At 35.2% G+C, this 21,963-nt stretch overlaps 1 protein-coding gene and 1 long non-coding RNA gene across 3 annotated transcripts in view; one reads left to right on the top strand and one right to left on the bottom strand.

The window, feature by feature from the left end:
* The window catches only part of LOC115213502 (unconventional myosin-Ic), a 188,687-nt gene that overhangs the window by 36,103 nt on the left and 130,621 nt on the right, over positions 1 to 21,963 (bottom strand). For both annotated transcript variants that reach the window (XM_029782509.2, XM_029782508.2), the window contains exons 20-24: positions 12,000 to 12,076; positions 9,225 to 9,293; positions 5,776 to 5,860; positions 4,611 to 4,770; positions 1,641 to 1,724 (exon numbers count right to left, since the gene is read on the bottom strand). In XM_029782509.2, coding sequence (XP_029638369.1) covers positions 1,641 to 1,724; positions 4,611 to 4,770; positions 5,776 to 5,860; positions 9,225 to 9,293; positions 12,000 to 12,076 — 475 coding nt within the window. The remainder of the gene's footprint in view (positions 1 to 1,640; positions 1,725 to 4,610; positions 4,771 to 5,775; positions 5,861 to 9,224; positions 9,294 to 11,999; positions 12,077 to 21,963) is intronic.
* LOC118763913 overlaps positions 14,262 to 21,963 on the top strand; it is a 94,467-nt gene continuing 86,765 nt past the window's right edge. The window contains exon 1 of the long non-coding RNA XR_004999673.1: positions 14,262 to 14,478. This is a non-coding gene — a long non-coding RNA (uncharacterized LOC118763913). The remainder of the gene's footprint in view (positions 14,479 to 21,963) is intronic.

The following is a 21,963-nucleotide window of genomic DNA, read 5'->3' on the forward strand; positions in this document are numbered from 1 at the left end:
GAAATTGAAACCATGACCTCACAATCATGAGTGCAACACCCTAACCTCTACACCACACACCTTTACTTTCAGATGAAAGTAATCAACTATTTTTATGTGGAATATTAACATTTCTTTTACTTTGGGTAGAGAAATTATTGCTCTTTCTAGAAAGTTTCGATTGTTTCTTGTCGGTGGGTGAGTCCCATTTTGAAAAATCAATACAAGTTTATTAGTTGGAAACACTGCAAACAGGTAAATAAAGCAGTGACTAGATATTTGAAGAAATCTAATAAATCAGCTCAGTTTTAATAGATGCAAACATATAACATCTGAAGACAAAGAAATGATAATTGTAGCATAGTACAAATAAGAATAAAAATAATAATATGGCCAAATATTATTAATTTCTTCTAGATATTTGTTAACTTATTATTTTCTTTATTGACATACGTTTGTGCAATATTACTGACTATCTTTCTTTTCTTTGTTGGAGCCAACTGGCCTAATAAAGTAGGTAAAAGCCAAAGTCCAAGGACACTAGTAGAGGTATGTGTCAGTATATACTATGCAGTAAAGTTCATGAATTTGGATAAGTTTGTATATATATATATATATATCGACTGCTATCTTCACCAAGATAAGACTGCTTATCCTGTCTCTTTCATAATAAGCTGTCTCCTCAAGCGTTCAAAATAAGTTTTCCATCGTCTTGGCTGAACAGCCCTCATTGTTTGTTTTTACTGTGTTATTCTCTTTGTTCTGTCTTTTACTGTTTTTACTTTTATTGTTTTTACTGTCTTGTTTTGTTCTTACTGTCCTGTTCTTGTTTCCACTTTTACCTCTCCACAAAAATGCTAAATTTTATTTAATTTGTTTTGCAAGAAGGACTGTTTCAACGAAGTTGCGTCTTGTCCTTGCCTTCGGAATGCAGAGTAGATGAAACAGGGACAATTGAAGAAGGAGAATATTCCTTGTGTTGTATGTCTTGTACTCGGTTCTTTCATCGTTTAAAAAATAGTTTGTTTCCATGTTTTTGTTTTTATGCTTTAGTTTCTCATTGTGTTCAATGTTTTTTTGATGTCCTGTACCCATATATGCATGTATATATACATATAGATGTAGGTATGTACATATATGTATGTATATATGCATATATTTATATATTATTTATATTATATGTACATATATATATATATATATATATATATATATATATATACATGGGAAGAAGTGACAATTTTCAGATGATGGGAGAAGTGTCAAAATATGATATCTGGAGATTATTCTTTCAAATATTTTTCAAGTAAAACTCTTGAACTTCTCTAATAAATTAAATTTGGTAGACTTACACAACATTTAGCTAATGTTCTGAAATTATTTTTAACCTCACCATTCTAGTAATACTTTCTTTGAAAAATATATAATTGTAATTTACTTTACTACTTTTTCTTTTTTTACCATTTTCATTGACCATCAGCCTCAGAAACTCCTGGATTCATTTTTATCACATGAAAATGTTCTTACAGTCAGCCCACCAACTTCTCCCTCTATTTCTCCCCTTCTTGCATTACTTTTTCAGAGAATCATCATGGTTTCTTATCTTGGAAATAAATTTATTTTTTCTCAGAGAACAAGGAAGAAAACTATATTAAACTTACCTGAGTTTTTCTTTCTTTAGAAATACTAAGACAATATTTCAACACCATATTTCTCATACATAATTTACACAGCAGTGTAGATGTCTATGAACAAAAGAAAATAGTTAAAGTAATAATTTATAGAATTAAGAGAAAATGTTCTGCAATAAAATCAATGAAATAATTTTGAAGATTATTGTGATATCTTGAACGTATGTTAAGATATCTAGAATTATAGATGCTTCAATAGTCCTCCTCCTCCTCCTTCTTCTTCTTCCTCACCACCACCACCAGTGGCAACAGCAGCAGCAGTTAATGCAGGGTTTCTCAACCATTGGTTCCTATTTTGCTCGAATGTACCCTCCGAGCCATTTGATGTTTAAAAACTCCGATTACATTTTTATAATTAAATATTATTAGAAATTGTATATATATAAAAAAAAAATTAAACTATTTTGTGTATTGAAGGAATATAACCAGTTTATTGGACATGAATTCTTTAATAACAAAACCTTATATGGACCCCAGTTGAGAACTACTGATGTAACATCTGTTTTTTATGCTAGCATGGGCTGGTCAGTTTGACAGGAGCTAGCCAGCTGAAGAGCTGCCCTGACTATGTCTGTTTTATATTATTTACATTCGACGGATATTGTCCTCATCTTGTTTGTTGTTAGCATAACATTTCAGCTGATATACCCTCCAGCCTTCTTCAGGTGTCTTGGGGAAATTTAAAACCTGGGTTCTCATTCCTAAGGTATTTTTCGATGTTGTTATCATTATTGTTATTGTTTAGGTCACTGCTTGGAATCGAACTTGAAATCTTGGGAACAGTAGCTGGTGCTCTTAACCACTACACCATATGCCCACGGGCATATGGCATAGTGGTTAAGAGCATAGTGATTCCAAGCAGTGACCTGAACAACAACAACAACAATAATAATAATAATAATAATAATAATGACATTGAAAAATACCTTAGGAATGAGAACCCAGGTTCGAAATTTCCCCAAGACACCTGAAGAAGGCTGGAGGGTATATCAGCTGAAATGTTATGCTAACAACAAACAAGATGAGGACTAATATCCGTCGAATGTAAATAATGTTCATAATTCCTCATCTCTTAAATATAGAATTGTATGTCTGTTTTGTTGTGGTTTCTATGGCTGGATGCCCTTCCTAATGCCAACCACTTTACAGAGTGTATGGGGTTTCTGTTATGAAACCAATAGCTATTTTAGCTTTCTTTCTCTCTGTGATATCTTAATGATTTTTCTAATTTAATCACAAAATTGAAATTCTTTTAGGCATTTGAATTTCTTCGATTTTTATATGGAAGGAGGACAAGAAAGAGTAGAGCAGGGGCTTAAATAGAAGTCTTTAGTTTCATGCCACTAAGGTTCAAATTTACTGTTTCATTGCCCTGGCATACAAAAGTACAAAAACTTGTATTCTGAGATTCATTTTACACTGATGTTTAAAAGTTGATGAATCATCATCATCATCATTGTTTAACATCCACTTTCCATGCTAGCATGGGTTGGACGATTTGACTGACAACTGGTGAACCAGATGGCTACACCAGGCTCCAATCTTTATCTGGTAGAGTTTCTACAGCTGGATGCACTTCCTAATGCCAACCACTCCGAGAGTGTAGTGGGAGCTTTTACTTGCCACTGGCATGAGGGCCAGTCAGGCAGTAATGGCAACAGCCATGAAAAATTCATGTTTATTTACGTTTCACCTGCACACTGGCACAAGTGTCAGTAAGGTGACACTGGTAACGATCACGCTCGAATGCCAGTTAGCCACCAGCACGAATGCCAGTTAGCCACACTGGTAATGATCACGCTTGGATGGTGCTCTTAGTGCTCCACTAGCACGGATGCCAGTCATCGAATTTGATTTCGATTTCACTTGCCTCAACAGATCTTTGCAAGCAGTGTCCAATGAAGGGAAGGTACGCATAAGTGGGTTGGTTACACCCCAGGCATAGACCACATGGTTATGGTCTCACTTGGCTTGCCGGGTCTTCTCAAGCACAGCATATTTCCAAAAGTCTCGGACACTGGTCATTGCCTCAATGTTTGAAATTATGAGCTTCCATTAAATGCTGGTAACTTAACCGTTTGGTATAAGTCTATTTTTATCGATGTATATACATTTCTGCATGATTGTGTGTGTGTGTGTATACATGTGTAACACATAAAATCATGATCATTATTGTCGTTTTAAAGCACACTTTCCATGCTTGTATGAGTTGGATGGAATTTCTTGAGGCATATTTTCTACAGCTGGATTCTCTTCCTGTCACCAACCCTCACCTATTTCCAAGTAAGGTAATATTTTCTCACGACCAGACATGTTTTCATGGAAGATTGGAAATGAAGGTGATTCTTATTTACAACTATCACATGATGTCAAGGCAAGGTGACACGAGGTCACATTGTAATCAATACACAGAAAACAACAGCTCAAAATATTCTCAAATTATGAATTTGAGCTGTCCAGGGCAACAAAAATGAATAAATCAAACACAAGGTTTAAATGTGAGCTACCATAAATTTCTTACTCAGATAGTATAGTAATTGGATGAGCTTGCACAGTGTGCTGTGTAATGCCATGCAAGTGCTCATGCTTAAAAACAGTATATATATATATACATATATATATATATATATATATATTATATATATATATATATATATATATATATATGTGAAGTTTTAGTTGTAAACAAGCATCTCTGTCATACATGCAATGTTGCTTGTTCCTAGTCTTCTGTGAAAAACATGTCTGGCTATGGGGTAGTATTATGTTGCTTGGAAACAAGTGAGTATTAGTGACAAGAAGGGTATCTGGGCATAGAAAAATCTGCCTCAACATACACAAAATGTATATGGAATAGTAGAACTAAAATCTAACTTAGGTGGGTAATAAAACTTATTTTTACAGGTTACTATTTAAGAAAAAAATAACTCACAAACTTACCTTTTGAAGTAATTCTGGATATGGAGGCCAGGATTTATCTAAAACAGATTTTGGCAGCTTTGTTTTCAGTCTCTGAAGGTAGTTATATTTAGTATATTGAACAAATTCTTGGTTTTCCTTACACGCTGGTTTTTTGCGGTACATAAAACCTTTGATGAATCTAAAAACACAAAGCAGAATCACTGGTTAGCACAAATTGAAGACATTCTGAAGGAATTGATGACAAGGTTAGATGAATGCATTTATATGAATAAGAGCATAGCAATGAGGCATCCTTTATCACTTACATAAAATATGTTGGACTTATACCCAAGGAATTAAGAAGAATATATTTGTCATATACGTCAATTATTTAACTGATTGTGAAAATAAAATTACATGCATAATGTACCTTTAAAGCAAAATGGGGAAAAATCTCAATAAAAAAATGTTTGTAGAAGTGACATTTTTGAGGACCAAATCTACATTTCTGGCAAGCATAGCTCTCTGTTAAAAAAAATTCTTTGATCATCTGTAAAGTTTTGACTACCTTCTCTAAACATTATCACAAGTGTGTCCACATCCTAGAAACTTGCTCGCTTTATGTCACTTCCACTTAACTCTTTTGAAACCAATATTTTACTAAATCCCTCAAAATTTGTTAAAACACATATATCAGAATGGTCACAAAGGAGTTATACATATATGCCATACCTGTCTATGTTTCTTTTATCACTCATATTGTTGTACACACATACTAAACATTAGGTCTGTTTTGAGCCAACTAGGAGACATTCTGTGCCATCATATATCATCTTAAAATTGCAGACAAGCACCCCTTGAATCACACCCTATTATCTTAAATACAAAAGGATAGATTAGATAATGTAGTTCCTAATATAACAAGTTAACTGGATGGTTATAGCTAGAATACCTTTGATCATATACATGCTTGATCAAGGTTGAGTTATGGCTATATAGCAACTACACCTGATTCTTCATCATAATAAGTGTATCTCTCCAGAAGTTAGTCCCATCCCATGTTTTCTCCTTCCTACACAACAATTCAAACTAATCCCTATATATGTTAACTGCAGAGAATGATTTACCTTCAAGAAGATTTTCTAGAACTTTGAGTTCCAACTATTTCTCCAATACTGAAAGTGATTTAACAACATAGACTTACTTGCGAATGATTTGTGCAGCTCTCTTTCGACGTTCCAACAATTTCCGGGCCAAGAACTGTCGTATCCAGCATTGCACTACAATAGCTAAAATATAACAAATCAAAAGATTGTTAAATGCTTATTTATTAGATTCACAAAATAATAAAAGACACCTTAAAGTTCAGTGAGTAAATTACAAATTTAGAACCATGCAGAGTTTATTTTTCAGGCATAGTTGAGTGATTAAGAAGCTCACTTTGCAACCATATGGTTTTAGATTCAGTCCCATTGCATGGTACCTTGGGCAAGTGCCTTCTACTGTAGTACTTAGCCAACCTGTGAGTGAATTTGGTAGATGGAAACTGTGTGGAGGCTTGTCATATGTGTGTGTGTGTGTGTCTTTGTATTTGTATATGCCTCCTCACTGCTTGACAGTGTTAGTTTGTTTATGCCCTCGTAACTTAGCTGTTTTTGCAAAAGACTGTCAGAATAAGTACCAGACTTAAAAAAATAAGTCAGTCAATTAGATTAAAACCTTCAAGGTGATGCCCAAATATTGTTGCAGTCCAATGACTGAAACAAGTAAACGATAAAAGAAAAATGATAGCACAGATGAGATAATTTTGATATTTTAGTTTTGGCAATTTATATTCCTTTTACTCAGTTGTGAATAAAGAGGTGAACTTATCAGTGTGAGAAACTGAAGTAAACAGAATTAAAGACTCTTGTCCAGAATCACTTGCAGAAATATGGAGATCTAGAGAAAAAGTGAGTGAGCAAAAGAATAAACAGAAAAGTCACAGTCCAAAATGTTAACTGAATTAAACATAATAAAATGTTCCATGTAGCAAAATTACCTTCAAGTAATACCCTGGCATCTTAAAAAAAAAAGGAAGGACACATTGAATAATATATCCCTGTTTATGAAACGCTATCTGAAATAAACATGGGATGTTCACTTGGGAACAGTAGCAACCAATACTATTGATATGTAGGATAGTTATAGTTAATATTTCTTTAAACAAAATCTAGATAGCTGATACACACACACATAAGTGAGTATATAAATAATCTCCTCATGAAAATATTTACTGTATGTCCAGGATTTTCAGCTGTATGGAAAAGTTTAACTATATTGTAATTTAATTACTATTCAAACTGATAGCAGGTTCCTTGCGGGAGTGTTTACTATGAATTCTCCTTGATTCTTTGAATCCATTTTTCTACTTTGTGTGTGTATATATAAAAATATACACACTTTATGACAGCTGTGATAACATTTAAAAATAAAATTTCTTTTTATGAAGGAATTAACTGCTCAGATTTTCTATATAAAGTGATGCCAGAATTTATCATTGCCAATTTGAGACAGAAAAGATAAACAAACTCACTAATACGATCTTGAACCAAATATCTATTCCTTGCCAATCAACCATTTTACTAATTACACAACAAAAATTTTCTTCTATAGTAAGTACTCCTAAAATGCAGCAGAGATTGAATTTCACGTGAAGATTCATGAGCTCCAAACACTTGGACACTCAGTTCTAAGGATCTCTGTTGTTTGAAGTATTTGAAGTTTGAAACAAGTAGTATGTGTGTGTGTGTGAAAGAGAGAGAGAGAGAGAGAGGAGAGAGAGAGAGAGAGAGGGGGGAGGGAGGGAGAGAGAGAGAGAGAGAGAGAGAGATCTATATATGATGCGACAGTGCCATTGTCATTAGCAGTAAGAATTCACCATCTTTTTTGGGTTTAGATATTCATGCTAACATGCCCCAGAAATCTTTACCCATTGTTATTATTTGTTTTGTGCCTGTTTCTCCATGCTGGCACAGGTTGGATAGGTCGGTCTCATTCCAAATTCCACTTGGACTTGGCATTGCATCATAAACTAGAACATAAATTAGCCCTAAATTGGATCTGACATGACTAATATAGTAGCATTTTGAAACATGGTTTCATCTGAACTGGGCTCACTAAGAATGCTAAATGAATGCTATTACAAGTATAAATAGCGTTCAGCAGTAAATCATTTTATGACTTTCATGTGTCCAGTATTTTAAATATAATAGTAAATATGAACAACGATCTCTAAAGCAATGTGTTGATATTAGCACTGTAACATTACCAAAGATGAAGTCTTTCGATTTATTTGGGCCAAGTTTCTAAAAATAACATTTATTAACACAACTCCAGGCTCATTAACTGTTGACAAGACCTTATCTTTTAAGTAAAATACTGACATGCTCGCAGTGTTTATTTTCCATGCTAAATTTTACTATGGGATATACCCACAGATTTTAGCTGCCACTACTTTAATAATTCAACTTATTAGATACATGACAGTCACAAATGTCTGCCGTGGAAAAGATGTATCAACTATACAGGCATTTCTAGTAGTATAATACTCTCACCAGCAATTATTTACCCTACATTAGTTACCAATGCAAAAATTTAATGGTGAAAATCTATGGTTTTACTTCAAAGTAAAGCTTACTTTTTAAATACTGGAATAGAAAAATGACATTGCAAGGTGGAGGTATCAACATCTGATAGTAACCTAAATTAATTTTTAATGAGTTAAGACTGTTCTGAGAAACAAAGAAAAATACATATACATATACCCAAGCTTATTCCCCATTTTTTTAAGGAGTGGGTAGCCACAATAAGACACACATCAGGCATACCATTCATTTCCTGGGTATGACTATAAACTACATCTGGTAGTGGGACCCTGGGGCCCTGGCTTCAGGGTTTAAAGAGTGTAGAACTACCTCATAGCCACTATTGTTCTCAGGTCTACTCTGGCCCAGAGTGGTAGCACCTGTAAGGGTCTCAGCTATTGGTTAATTAGCAAACCCTACTGTGACTGGGGAGTGGGGATCAGTAGAATGCAGTCACCGTATTCCCTGCATGGTGTAAGAGGCGACTAAAAGGGGCTGGAGCCAGGGGGATGGGAATCCTCTCCTCCTAGTAAATCCATATTCCTAAAAGGATGGCAAGAAAAGAAAAATACTTCAGAATATTTCAAATGTTTCTAAAAGAATTAAAAGATGATCTTAAGCAGTTGTATTTATGCTTACATTAAAGCTAATATTTTTGCTTTAAGATCATAAGCAGTAAAGATTTTAAAGAGTTATATATCACCTAATGTGTTTATTAGGTTTACATACCAAAGATTTAATAATTGCAACAAACTTGCACCTGACTTTTGAAAAAATAATATATTTCTATCATAGGTAATTTTCTAATTTAGCAATCATCATAAACTATTTGATAACTTAATGTTATTCATGAAGAAATCTCACCAAATATTTCTTTTAGTAAGACAACTATACTGAGCAACTTTATAATTCATAAGTTTTCATACAAGATTTCCATATAATATTGACTCAGTTCTGCCTTCATGGAAAGTTGAATAAATATAAGTCGAAAAACATAAATGGTATCGAAGGAATGAAAATAGTTTACCTGAGAATCGTAATTTCTTGTAGATCTGTTGTTGCCTATAGCCCTTAAACTTAGCTTGAATTTGTGTAGCTGAAAAAATAAATAAAATATATGATAAAGTTTAAGAGATAAATAATATATAAGATAAAGTTTTATTATCACCAAGGATCAGATATTAGACATGATTCATGAGGTTAAGGGCCTTCATAAATTTTTAACACAGAGGAGATGAGTAAAATTTAGTGAGTTGATACATACTTTAAAGTTGTACATTAGTGTATTGTAAGAAATCTCAGGAAGGATAAGAATTCTAAAAAACAGTTATCATCAGAATATTGCAGATTCAGGAAAGAAACAGATTATGTTATTGTCATCATCATTTAACATCTACTTTTTTATTCTTACATAAGTCAAATGGAATTTGTTGAGGCAAATTTTCTATGATCAGATGCCTTTTTGTTGCCAACCATCACTTGTTACCAAGCAAAGTAATATTTCCCATAGTTTTGGTCAGTCCAGGGCTATAATAGAAGATACGTGACTAGGATGCTCTGCTGTGGGACTGAACCTGAGACCACATGGTTGGGAAGCAAGCTTCTTAACTACATAGCCATGCCTGTGTCTCATATATATGGTAAATAAAAACACAGCTGTATCAGCTGAATCTAAAGCGGGGGTGCAAACCACAAAAGGGGGGGGGAACCCCAGAAAAACATTCTGAAGATTAAAGTGAATTATGTCTGCTTTAGAAGAGACAGAAACAAAACCAAATCACGGGGCAAAGACTGGAGTTTTCCAAAAGGCAGGTTTGTTGATTTGCATGTGATTTGAGATGTCAGTGATCAAAGCATCTGCACCATCTCAGAGTTGTGTTTATAGTAGGTAGTAGCTAACCTTTGTGAAAGTGACAATATGGTTCCAGAACTGAGGTATTTCTTGGCTTTAACCCTTCAGTGTTCACATTATTCTGCCAAAATTAATCCTTTTTTATCCACATTGTTTTGAACTAATCATGCATTATCTTGTAGCTATGAGATTTTGATGAGGTAGCTGTTAATTTTTAAAATGATATTGTAGGGTTGGTGTGAGAGACCAGATCTGGCCAGTTTGAACATAAAACAGGCAGAATACTTTTGGTTGGATATGGCTGGTTTAAATGCTAAAGGGTTAAGGAGATAATACTTAGTGTCTTAGATGCAGTTCTGGCAATGCTAAGAATGTTTGGTTTTGAACTAAGCTTAACACGGATGGTAAGTAGCAGCGTGTGTGTGAATGTGTGTGTGTGTGTGTGTAAATATGATGAAGATAATTAGTTAAGTTGGAAGTAGTTAACAAGTCTGTGTGCTATTTCTGCCTTCTTTGAAATTAGTATTATTTATATTTTATGTCATTAAAAGTTATCAGATTGTAACAACTCCATTGGTGCTTGAAATGAGTACTGTGTGTATGAGTAGACACACACACACACACACACACACATATATATATATATATATATATATATATGCAGGGTGTTTGTGTATGTGTAGACAATTTTTTGGTATGTTGCAACATAAAATCAGTCATTGGCAGTAAGAATTCACCATTTTCACTGCTTCAGTCACTCAAGTTAATATCCTCCAGAAGTCATTAGTTGCTGTCGCCATTGTTGTTGCCGCCATCACCAGCTCCACCACCACCACCACTGTTGCCATCATCACTGTTGATAACTTTTTATTTCTTCTTTACCATGGCTAGCAAGCGTTAGCATCATGGTAGACAACTAGTTATTAATAACCTCACTGAGAAAAGACTGGAAGTTTGTGTGTGAGCTACTGTTATTAACACCCGGTAAGACATTGGGTTGATGAAGACTGAGTGAAAGAAGAATGAGGGTTGAGCAGATCAAACATACTTTTTTTCAGAAGGTACAATTTGTTATCTGTTACAGTACAATTAGCAAGTTCTGGATCAAGATGATTATATCTAAGCATAATACCAAAGACAGACAGTTTATGCACTGAACTTTAGCTTCATGTTTAGGGATTATACTGTGTAGCAACTGTTATTTCCTATTTGCTTACTCCTTGAAAGTATGAAAAATGGCTAATATTTCCTTCAAACTTTGCTTTTCTTACATTTATTCAAACCCCAAAGAATCCCTCTCAACACATGATTATCATGCTCCCTCACTACTCCTGCTCATCATTAGAGATGCACATATTGTCAGCCACTAAGGGACAAGCTCAAATGGTTATGGTCAAGCAACTGAGAAGCGAATCTGTGGTGCTGAGCAGAATATTTGTTAAAATGATATTTCTGCTTCAGTAACTTAGTGTTGAATGTGTCTAAACTGTAATGGAAAGTAGGCCAGTTTCAAAACATTGATGGCCAGGTCACAAAAGCAAAGTTTGAAGGGAATAGTAGTTATTTCCTTTGATTCCTAGATATAAGCAAATAGGAAATAACACTTTCTGACCAAAGACAAAAGAATAAAAATTTAATTACAGTGTAATGTTATTAATTTTGATCTTTTTTCTATTAAATTAAACAGGAAATTTAGAACCACGAGCTGTTTTAGACAGGTTGGTATCACAAGGGTTAGATTGACCCAATAAATGTTTGGTATTTATTTTATTGACTTCCAGAAGGAAGAAAAGTGAACATCAATCCTTGAAGGATTTCATGCAAGTTCAGAATAATGACTGATGTCTCATAAATTATAAAGTGAATGATTAATACAATACGAAATTGGAACCAATGTCTTATACACCGTCAGTAAAACTAAAACTGATTCTAAAATTTAATTATACATACCAAGGCAATTTTTTTTCATTTGAAAGGCATCTTCGGTGGCAAACAGTACTCGAGGAAAACGAATGAAAAGTTTTGTTCTGAAAATAAAAATAGATTCTAGTCAAGCAAAGATTTATCAAAAGAAAACAAAATTTTAAAAAGTATCTTTTTTAACAAGCATTCAGAAATGAAATTTTGGACTTGAAGACAAAAACTGATGTAGAAACCGGATTTACCTTAAGCTAGTTACAGACAATCTGCAGACTGCAGGTTGCATGGGCCTATGGACTTTCTGAGTGGCATGGCTAATGAAAAATTGTCTTTAATTTTTGTAGTTGTGTGGCCCATCTGATGATTAGCCATGTCTCAAGTGGCCTGCTTCTCGAAGAAAGTTGCTCATACCTGCCCTAAGCTAATGCTATACACATCCTAAACAGTCAGAGAGCTACTAATGTTAGAGCTCAATTGTATATGTTTCGAACATCAGTGATATCCATTAAAAAAAAATATTAGGTGGTTCTAGTTTTTACCAAGGTTATTTGGTTGATTGATTACATCAGTGATTATGCAGATATCTCAGAAACCTTTGAAACTAAGAAGTACAAATGTTTGGTCAATGATTAAGTACAACAAAAAATTGTTTGGATGTTTTTTTCTTTATACATAAATTTGATTTCTTAGGAAATTATTGGGACACATGCTGGGGAAGTTACGAGTTACATAACAAAAACAAAACCAGTTTATGGAAAAATTTCTTGTAGATATTAATGGTTATAATAGTTCAGAGGAAAATATCAGCCACTCCATTGACAATATTAGTAAAATAATTTCCACCCACCCCACCTCTTTATTAATAAAACAAAATAGAGATGGTCTCCATATAATTCTTTCTTTATCATGGTATTGGATAAGTTTAAAAAGTTGTCACCATCTAAATTTTATTAAACTTGGTAATGTTTTTGTCATCTTTCAATCTTCACAACCTCTCTTCTACAGAAGAAGTTGCAGGTCCTATAAGAAGTGGTATTCAACCATTGCATTAATTTAGGGTCTGGAGAGCCAAAGAATATGATTATATCCTGGGATCCTTTTTTAAAAAAATGTAGACATAACATAGTTCACTTGAATTTTGAAAGGACATCTTCTTCACTCCCAGGTCCCAAAAGCATCTAATGCTAACTTGCAAAATTCTTCTTGGAGACACCTGAGGTTGTCTACACCCCCATCCATATGAAATGCTGGTTGAGTCAGAGCAATGCTCATGATTTCTTCAGCATTTCAATTCCATGACTATAAGGGAAAGGGAGGAGTTATATTTAGAGTTACATCCAGTTTGAATGCTTGCAGCTGAGTGGGCTCTGCTAAATGCACTAGAGAACCAGATGATGGTGACAAATTTAGGTCTTCCACCCAAGAACATGTGCAGTCCAAATGACAGACTTCCGCACAGTTTACAGACATCCACCCCACCCCTTGGTTGACCTGAAGCTATGGATAGAATGTAAAATCATGCAACTGAAAAGTGAATTCCTCAAACACACAGCCAAGTCTGTTCATGCTTCAGTTTCCTGCTTGTAAAGAACAAACACCAGATCTTCAGAGAGTGTTTACCAACAAGAGATTAGCAGCTTATCTAAGGTGGGATTTATCTCATCTTTTCATAAGTTTTTTTTTTTTTAGTTGCTTATAAAGATATTCATATTTACAATTTCTAAATGATTAGAAATTTGAATGTTCAGTAATTATAAATATTTGATTTGTATGAGTTCCTGCAGTTTCTGTTTACCAAATTCTTTCACAAAGCATTTGTTGGCCTCGGGTTATAATAGGAGACACTAGCTTAAGTGCTGTGCAGTGGGATTGAGCCTGAAACCATTTGGTTTCAAAGGGACCTTAAACACACAACTGAGCATGTGTGTGTGTGTGTGTGTGTGTGTGTATGGTGGGGGAAGGGATGCTGCAAGTAGCAGTGTCACTATAAAATTAAATGAATCTTGTTTTGCAGTAGTAAAATAATGACAATGAGATGAGGTGGAAGAAAAGGAAAAGAAAAGAAGAGAAGGGGAGGGCAGAAGAATAAGCCCAAGTAGAACTAGCTACGACATTATGTCCAACCCTCTCAAATAGTCCTGAGAAGCATTTGCTTTTATAAAGAAATGATAAAATTTTAGTTTTAACCAAGGATAAATTACCTAAACAACACCAGTTTGAAGTTTTATTAATGAACAATCTTAGTTATTTGAGAAAGAAGATAGGAAACTAGGATGCGAAATTTTTTTTTCCACGAGAGTTCCAGACCCCAGTTATGAACTCATTTGCATACAGCCAATCAGAGCTCAGCTATCAAACTAATGTCCACCTAGTCACGAAAATACTCTAGTTGAGTTTAGTGGAAAATGTGCATTATAGCAAAATCTAACTGTTCTAAACAGGTTAATAGGGGTGACAAATGTGAAATTTAGTGAATAGAGTGAATGGAGAGCTGCTCACTGCTGGTGTCGTAAGTGTTGCCAATTTGTATAATTTACTAGAAAATGTAAATGAGTGTAGTTTCCTAATTTTTTTTACTGATTTGGTACATTCCTGATTTAAAATGTTGGTGTTGATCTGGAAACATTGTAATCAATATGGTGTTGTGTCATATTGCACCCTCCTTGCATATATCAAAAGGTACATGCAGTATCACTAATCTCAGTCTGTTCAGTCTGAGCATAGGTACCTAATGTTAGTTCCATGCTCAATTGATCTATGAGGATGGGGTGGGGTGGGAATGTGGTGTTTATGTGTGACCTGCTATGCTGTATTCACAGAGTGGCATACACAATTCTATGCCTGACTGACTGTACTAGTACACAGTATGTGGATTTTAAAGGTAAGCTCCGATTGGCTGTATGCAAATGAGTTCATTACTGGGGTCCGGAACACTCGTGAGAAACAAAATTCCGTGGCCAAGACATCAGCATTAGTAGTAGAGGCAGGAAAAACAGGAGTGAAAATTGAACTCACTTTAAAATCATGTTCAGCTCACCCATTGAAATCAATCTGTGCTCTGGATTTTGTCTATATTTTTTTTTTCAGAGAGAAAGTTTTTATTTTGTCTTTACACAAAAACTGTGAAGGCGCTTGGCTCAGTGGTTAGAGCGTTGAGCTTACGATCGTGAGGTTGTGAGCTTGAATCCCGGACTGGGCTGCGTGTTGTGTTCTTGAGCAAGACACTTTATTTCACGTTGCTCCAGTTAACTCAGCTGTAGAAATGAGTTGCGACGTCACGGGTGCCAAGCTGTATCGGCTGCTGCCTTTCCCTTGGATAACACTGGTGGCGTGAAGAGGGGAGGCCGGTATGCATGGGTGACTGCTGGTCTTCCATAAACCACCTTGCCCAGACTTGTGACTAGGAGGGTAACTTTCTAGGTGCAATCCCATGGTCAGTGTCGTGACTGAAGGGGGTCCTGACCCGACACAAAAACTAATTTTTTGTCAACTTATGGTTATATTTGGCGGTGATCATATTTTTTTGCCAATTAACCACATACACTATATATACGTTCTTCACTTCAGCTTTATTATGATTCTTATTTTAGTGTCCTTTGTCTGAAATCTTTCATCACACCTCCTGTGACCTCTTCAGTGACTCTCCACCCTCGTGTCTCCTCCTGTTCTGTTTAGTCCATTCTCCATTTCAAATTTTTTGTCAACATATTTACAATAAAGAAATGATTAAAACAGCTTGTCAGACCACATCATGGTCCCAATAGACAATAGAAAAGACGTCCCAGAGGATGGTGAAGGAGATGTGCTGGGAAAAACTAATTGACTCATGGGGCTCACACTTACGGATAGCCATCTCTGCCCCAACAGCAATGAGCAAGAATATGGTCCAGGGTCCAAGAAAGCCGGAGATCTTCATCTCCACAGGTTCGACCATAAACCTGTCAGTATATTGTTTCTTTTCTTGTTATTCTATTAATCTTTTTTGTCACAATGTTGAAAAAACATTTAAGGTGGCGAGCTGCCAGAACAGTTAGTACACCAGGCGAAATGCTTAGCAGTATTTCGACTGTCTATGTTCTGAGTTCAAATTCCGCCGAGGTCGACTCTGCCTTTCATCCTTTCGGGTTCGATAAATTAAGTACCAGTTGCGTACTGACGTCGATCTAATCGATTGCCTCCCCCCTCCCCCAACATTTCGGGCCTTGTGCCTAGAGTAGAAAACAATATTGAAAAAAAAACATTGGCAGAATTCTGGTTTAAGCACCCCTCATAACATTTTTATTTTTTGGAATTTTCAGAAAAGTTTTGCGAATTTATGTTCTACTCATGAGAATTCATAGAATTAGGAGAGAGAAAAAAAGATAATTAAAAAAATTTTTTAAACTAATCCTGCCTCCATAAATCTTTAAATTTCCACTCTTTTTCGATTTAATAAAAAAATCTAACTTTAAAATAAAGACTGATTTTTTTTGCTTAAATCCCAGCAATGGACCATTAAATGTGTTTATGGAAAGAAATATATTGAAAAACATCAATACATGTCAGAGAGAGAGAGAGAGAGAGAAAGAAATGAGGGGGGTATCAGGTGGTTGTGAGAGGTGCTAAAAATAACCGCTAAATCATACACACACAAACTTTTTTTTTCGTAACTGTATGAATTCTCGTGTGTAGAACACAAATTTCTGAAAATTCCCAAAAAATAAATGTTATGAGGTGTTTAAATCCCATATGAGGTGCTTAAGCCAGAATTCTGCCAAAATATTAATGACAATCGAGGGCTGTCCTAAAAATATGAAACTAAACTGGGATAGAAAACGAGAATGACGTGAAAACCCATAAATCTTATATTAATAAACACGAAAACTATGCATAGAACGTATATGCGTACATAAAAGTTTTTTCAGTCTTTGAACCTATTTTGTCACCCATGCTCTTACAGATACGATATAAATAAATCATTACTCATTCCCCATTGTCACCTGGGTTTTTCTTGGCGAGTGTCCACCACCTTTCTGTGTATGGATGTTCCTAATCAACAAAAGTTTGAAAAAATGGTTCATACTATATAAGCTAGGAAACCTCCCCGTGGTTTTTCACTTCTGTTAGTTATTTAGGTATACTACTTTACTGCGGTGTACCTCATTTGCTATTTCAGAAATGATCATGCCTATGACTAGAAGATACAATACAACAAGGAGCTAGTGTTTATAAAACTACGCGATTTTAACTATTGTCACTTTCAGTTCAGTTTACTTCCACTTTTTTTTAAACCAGAATGTTTTCGTTGTCACACTTGTGCGCTGAGAAGTTCAGTTACGGATATTAGTCGCAAGAGGGAAGTCGAAATTTGTAATAAGGAACAGAAACTGGGTTTCAAAGTTATTCTATCTATTTATTTATTTATTTCAGAGCAATTTTGTAAACAGGTTTTTTTTTTAAAAAAAAAAAACGTCAATCACTGGTTCACTGCATTTACGATAGCAGGAGTTAGTCTAAAAGCACCGGTTTTCGTGTTTTCTTGCCAGTGTTGACAACTATACGTTGCTGAAAGATATACATATACTAGTGTATATAAACATACAGACTTCCGCCTACCAAATTCTGTACACTAAAGCATTAGCTGACTCTTGCCATAAGTGCTTACGTGATGGCAACGAACCCAGTGTCAGGTGGTTGCGAAACGAGTTTGCAAAAACTTCGCGTCCGACTCGCCAACTACATTTTTCAATACGTGCGAACCTTCAATGTTGTTACTGCATTTGTTAGCCCCGAGCCAATCTTGATTAAGCGGACCCATTATCAAAAGCATTGTTGCCTAGACCACCATCTCGTTTCTTCAGTGGAAATGGAGACGGTGTAGCATTTAAACTCGGTACAGTCCTAAGTTACACAGTCTGGCAGTCCCGTGTTACAAAATTACAACAGGTCTAATAAAAACTGAAGACACGAATGCCTTTCAGCTATTTTGAGGCCTCTGTGGATAGAGCGACCTAAAGTGTAGCTTGTTTAGTTTATGCTTAAATGTAGCACTAAATGTATGTAGGTAGGACATTTTCCAGTGTCATTTTTAAGTTCAAGACAGTCGAGTGTGATTTTTAGACACAGGCAATTTCTCCTAGATCGAGTGACTACGTACAAGTTTCTTCGACAGTTCAGCGATCTACTGAAACAGCGGTTATATCTCCCTTAAGTCAAAGCCCACTGCCTCGTTTTCAATTATCAATTATATTTAAATATAATTATATATTTAAATATAATTTTATATTTAAATATAATTGAAGACGAAGATGGTAAACAGGCTAAGTTGACTTCGGCGGGATTTGAAGTCCGAAGAATAGAACGGGACGTGGAAATAAACTCTGAAAAATAGAGTAATATTTAAGAAAAAAAAATGAGGTGATAATAGACATGGCCGAACCATCTTTAGTCAGAGTTCGTTTAAGTCTAATTAAGTTTGCAACATCATTATCAGTAGATGAGTAGAATACTGAATCAAATCATTACAGTATTTTGTAGTGTATCGTAACTCACAATCATACTTCTGGGTGTGATGAAATGTGCTACATGAAAAGCCTATTCTAATTGATGTCTCTTTGTGTACGTTGCAGGTTATAATCTAAGCAAACTTTCTCGTAGAGAAATTCTAATGCGACCTCCAAAATTTGTAGATTTCTATACAGCTATGGCTAATTGTTTATAATACGGAATAGGGGATGATGGTTTAGACAATTAAAGCGATCTCAGTATTTCACTGGTACTTAATTTATCCACCCTGGAGTTTTAAAATGCAATACTAGCCTCCAGCGGGATATGAACTTGAATAGAAAGAGCTGGTGAAAAATACCGTAAGGTATTTTTTCCGCCTTTGTAAACGATTCTGTAAATCTAACACCAAATTACTAATACTACTACAAAAATAATAATGGTTTCTGATTTAGGTGTATGTTCATTAGTCGATTACAGATGCGACAACGGTAAATTTATGCTCGTAATGTTTGAATCTATTGATATAGTTGTTTTTAACCACGGGAAGCATGTGATTAAACATGTTCATTTAATCTTTAATTCAAACATAGTATATCTATTACCTCATTATTCATTAACATTTTTTTCTTTTCCGTTTACTTTATTTATTTTCTCTGAAGACGATCATGTGTGATTAGAGAAAGACTTGACTGCTATTTCTACTTCCTCGAGCGACCGTATAAAAAATCTCGTTGAATTGTGGTCTCCCTTGTATGAATAATAGGAAATACCCCACCACCACTTATGGAAGCAGATGACTAAGTCACGTAGCAAGTATAAACTTTATCAGAAGAAATGAAAGGAATAATAAATGGAAAGAAAAGTAGTACTTTATTAAGTTTTAATATCATGTAAAATATACATTTAAATAAACCTTACATTTGTTACATTACTATATACATACATATGCATAAACACCCGCACATGGCATGTAGATAGATAGATGGATAGATAGATAGATAAATGGGAGCAGGTGTGAGTGTTTTAAAGAAGTTTGCTTTCCAAAAACATGGTTTCAGGCTCACTCCTACGCCACTTTGAGCAACTATCTTTTACTACACCCACCAAAGCCTTGATGAAAACTGGAAGAAGCCCTGCATATGTATGTGTGTGTGAACGTTTGTGTCCTTGTCTTGACATCGCACGATAGTTGTGAATGAATATCACTGCAAAAACATGCCCCCACACACACCATAGGGTAACATTATCTTGCTTGGAAACAGGTGAGGATTGGCGACAGGCCGTAGAAAATCTATGCCGTCCGACCCATGCAAGCAGGGAAAAATGTATGTTAAAAACGATGATGATGACGGTGGTGTATATACGTACAAATGTGTATATAATGCATGCCCACCTTTACAAATTATACACACACACATGAATAATCCCTCTTTCTCTGTCTCATATACTTATATATACATTTAAGTTTCTTCGAATAATTTTGCTTTTTATTGTTTCGTTTAATAGCACTTTACAATTCCCCCTTCAAAATATAGTGTTTAATAGCACATGACAATTTCCCCTTCAAAACACAGTGTTTGTCGTACGTCGCTAAGAATACCTATTTTTAAGTTAATTTCTTTTACTAACAACGATTCTTTCAAGAAAAAAAAATCACGTAATCCTGTGAACTAATTGTTCTCGATACAGATAAACCGGGTTTTACCCTTTTTATAATAGCGCCAACTGTTAATTCACCTGTTATTTCATTCATTTTACAAAAGGTACTAATAAAAACAAGGGAGCTTCTACGATTGCTAGAAATAGTAGTCAAATTTTCATTAAATCGCACCCTTCCCTTTAAGACAGATGGCATCAAAAACTACGTTGGATAATGTAGTATTAAATGCTCCGTTATAGAAAATTCCCGAGATGGTTACGACTAGAATGCTTTTGGATACAGGTTAATAAATTAGGACCGGCTAAGGAACAACAACGTCACGTGATTGAGTCATCTGCCTTCGTAGGACAATGAGGAACGGGAACTACCTATGTAAACTACAAGCGAGGGAAGATCCACGCGGTTGAAATTGAAGAAAAAAGCTATAATGTGGAAGATCGCCGAACACACACACACACACAGATACGGGTTATTTAAATGTACGTGTGTACACCGCACATGTACATTTAAATAACCCGTGTGTGTGTGTTTATCAGTCACAAAGTTCAGATTTTCGGTCGATTGACTTGCAATCACGCGGTAACTCAACATGCTAGAACTGGCAACCAAATCTTCCACAAAACACTCTTGTTATCTTAAATTGTAAGAACTGCGACTGTTGAGCACACGAAAGTGAAAGTAGCATGTTGTATTCAAAGATCTCCGTAGTTCTAGATATATCTAAATACAAGATGAATATGCTTGGAACACTTGATTATTTCCTATTTAGTCGATCAGGGCTGACCTAGGATTCCATGCTGGGACTAAAAAATGACAATTCGAGTCAAAATATAGTGTTTGTCGTACGTCGCTAGGAATACCAATTTTAAAGTTAATTTCTTACTGTCTAATACTACCAATGAAATGTATCAAAATAATTATTATTACTAACAATAATCCATTTCAAGGTAATAACTTGATAGGATCGCTAACTTTGCGGGCAAAATACATCTCAAGGATCGCTAGATTGGCGGGCAAATTATCCCGCAATTCTCTTTTCCTTATATTCCGATACGAAATCTCGCTAAGAGATTAGTATTCAACAACTGACTTGATTTAATCGTCTATATCCTCCTACAAAATTGTTAGACTAACTTTCGGATGTCTATAAAGAGTCGTTTTACTTGGTAAGAACCAAATTGAACGTGGATCAGTTTCTGTCCGCGGGGAAAATGAAATAAAAATAACTCCTTTAAATTGAAAACTTTCAGTTTAACACACAACACACACACTTTTTTCTTTGACGCCGTTGTTTCTGTAGTAACCCCATAGTTTAGGCGCCGAAATAGAAAATTTCTCAGATTGGGAATAAACGTTTTGACACCTTTCGCATGCGTGGATTCGAGTATACAAACGCGCGAAAACATGCGTCTTTCTAAAGGTGTCCGAACCGCGTTGAGTCTCATCTTTCAAAAAACGTTCCAAAGGCGACCATCCCGTCCTGTAAAAAGAAAGTGTTCAAATTGTGCACATCCAGTTTATTTTAAAGCTTCCAAACCGTGACCACCTCTATTTTTTGTTTAGCCCAAATCTCCATACCCAACAATCATTTTGGTTGACCCTAACGCCTTCCTTTCATTAGAGATATATACTACATCAAAGCTGATTTGGGGCTTAACAACAATGACAACTAGCGATAAATTCGTTTATGTGCCTGTACAGCTGTTATCCAGCTATATTCCTTGCCACTTTCGTAGTTAAAATTCATTAAACATTATTTTAAATAAGATCTGAAAAGTAAAAGATGGGATAATCACGTGCAGAATGCCTTTGATCATGTGACTACCTAGATCAGAGCTGACCAACAAC

Source organism: Octopus sinensis, linkage group LG6 (assembly GCF_006345805.1).
Source record: "Octopus sinensis linkage group LG6, ASM634580v1, whole genome shotgun sequence".
In the NCBI taxonomy this organism is placed as follows: Eukaryota; Metazoa; Mollusca; class Cephalopoda; order Octopoda; family Octopodidae; genus Octopus; species Octopus sinensis.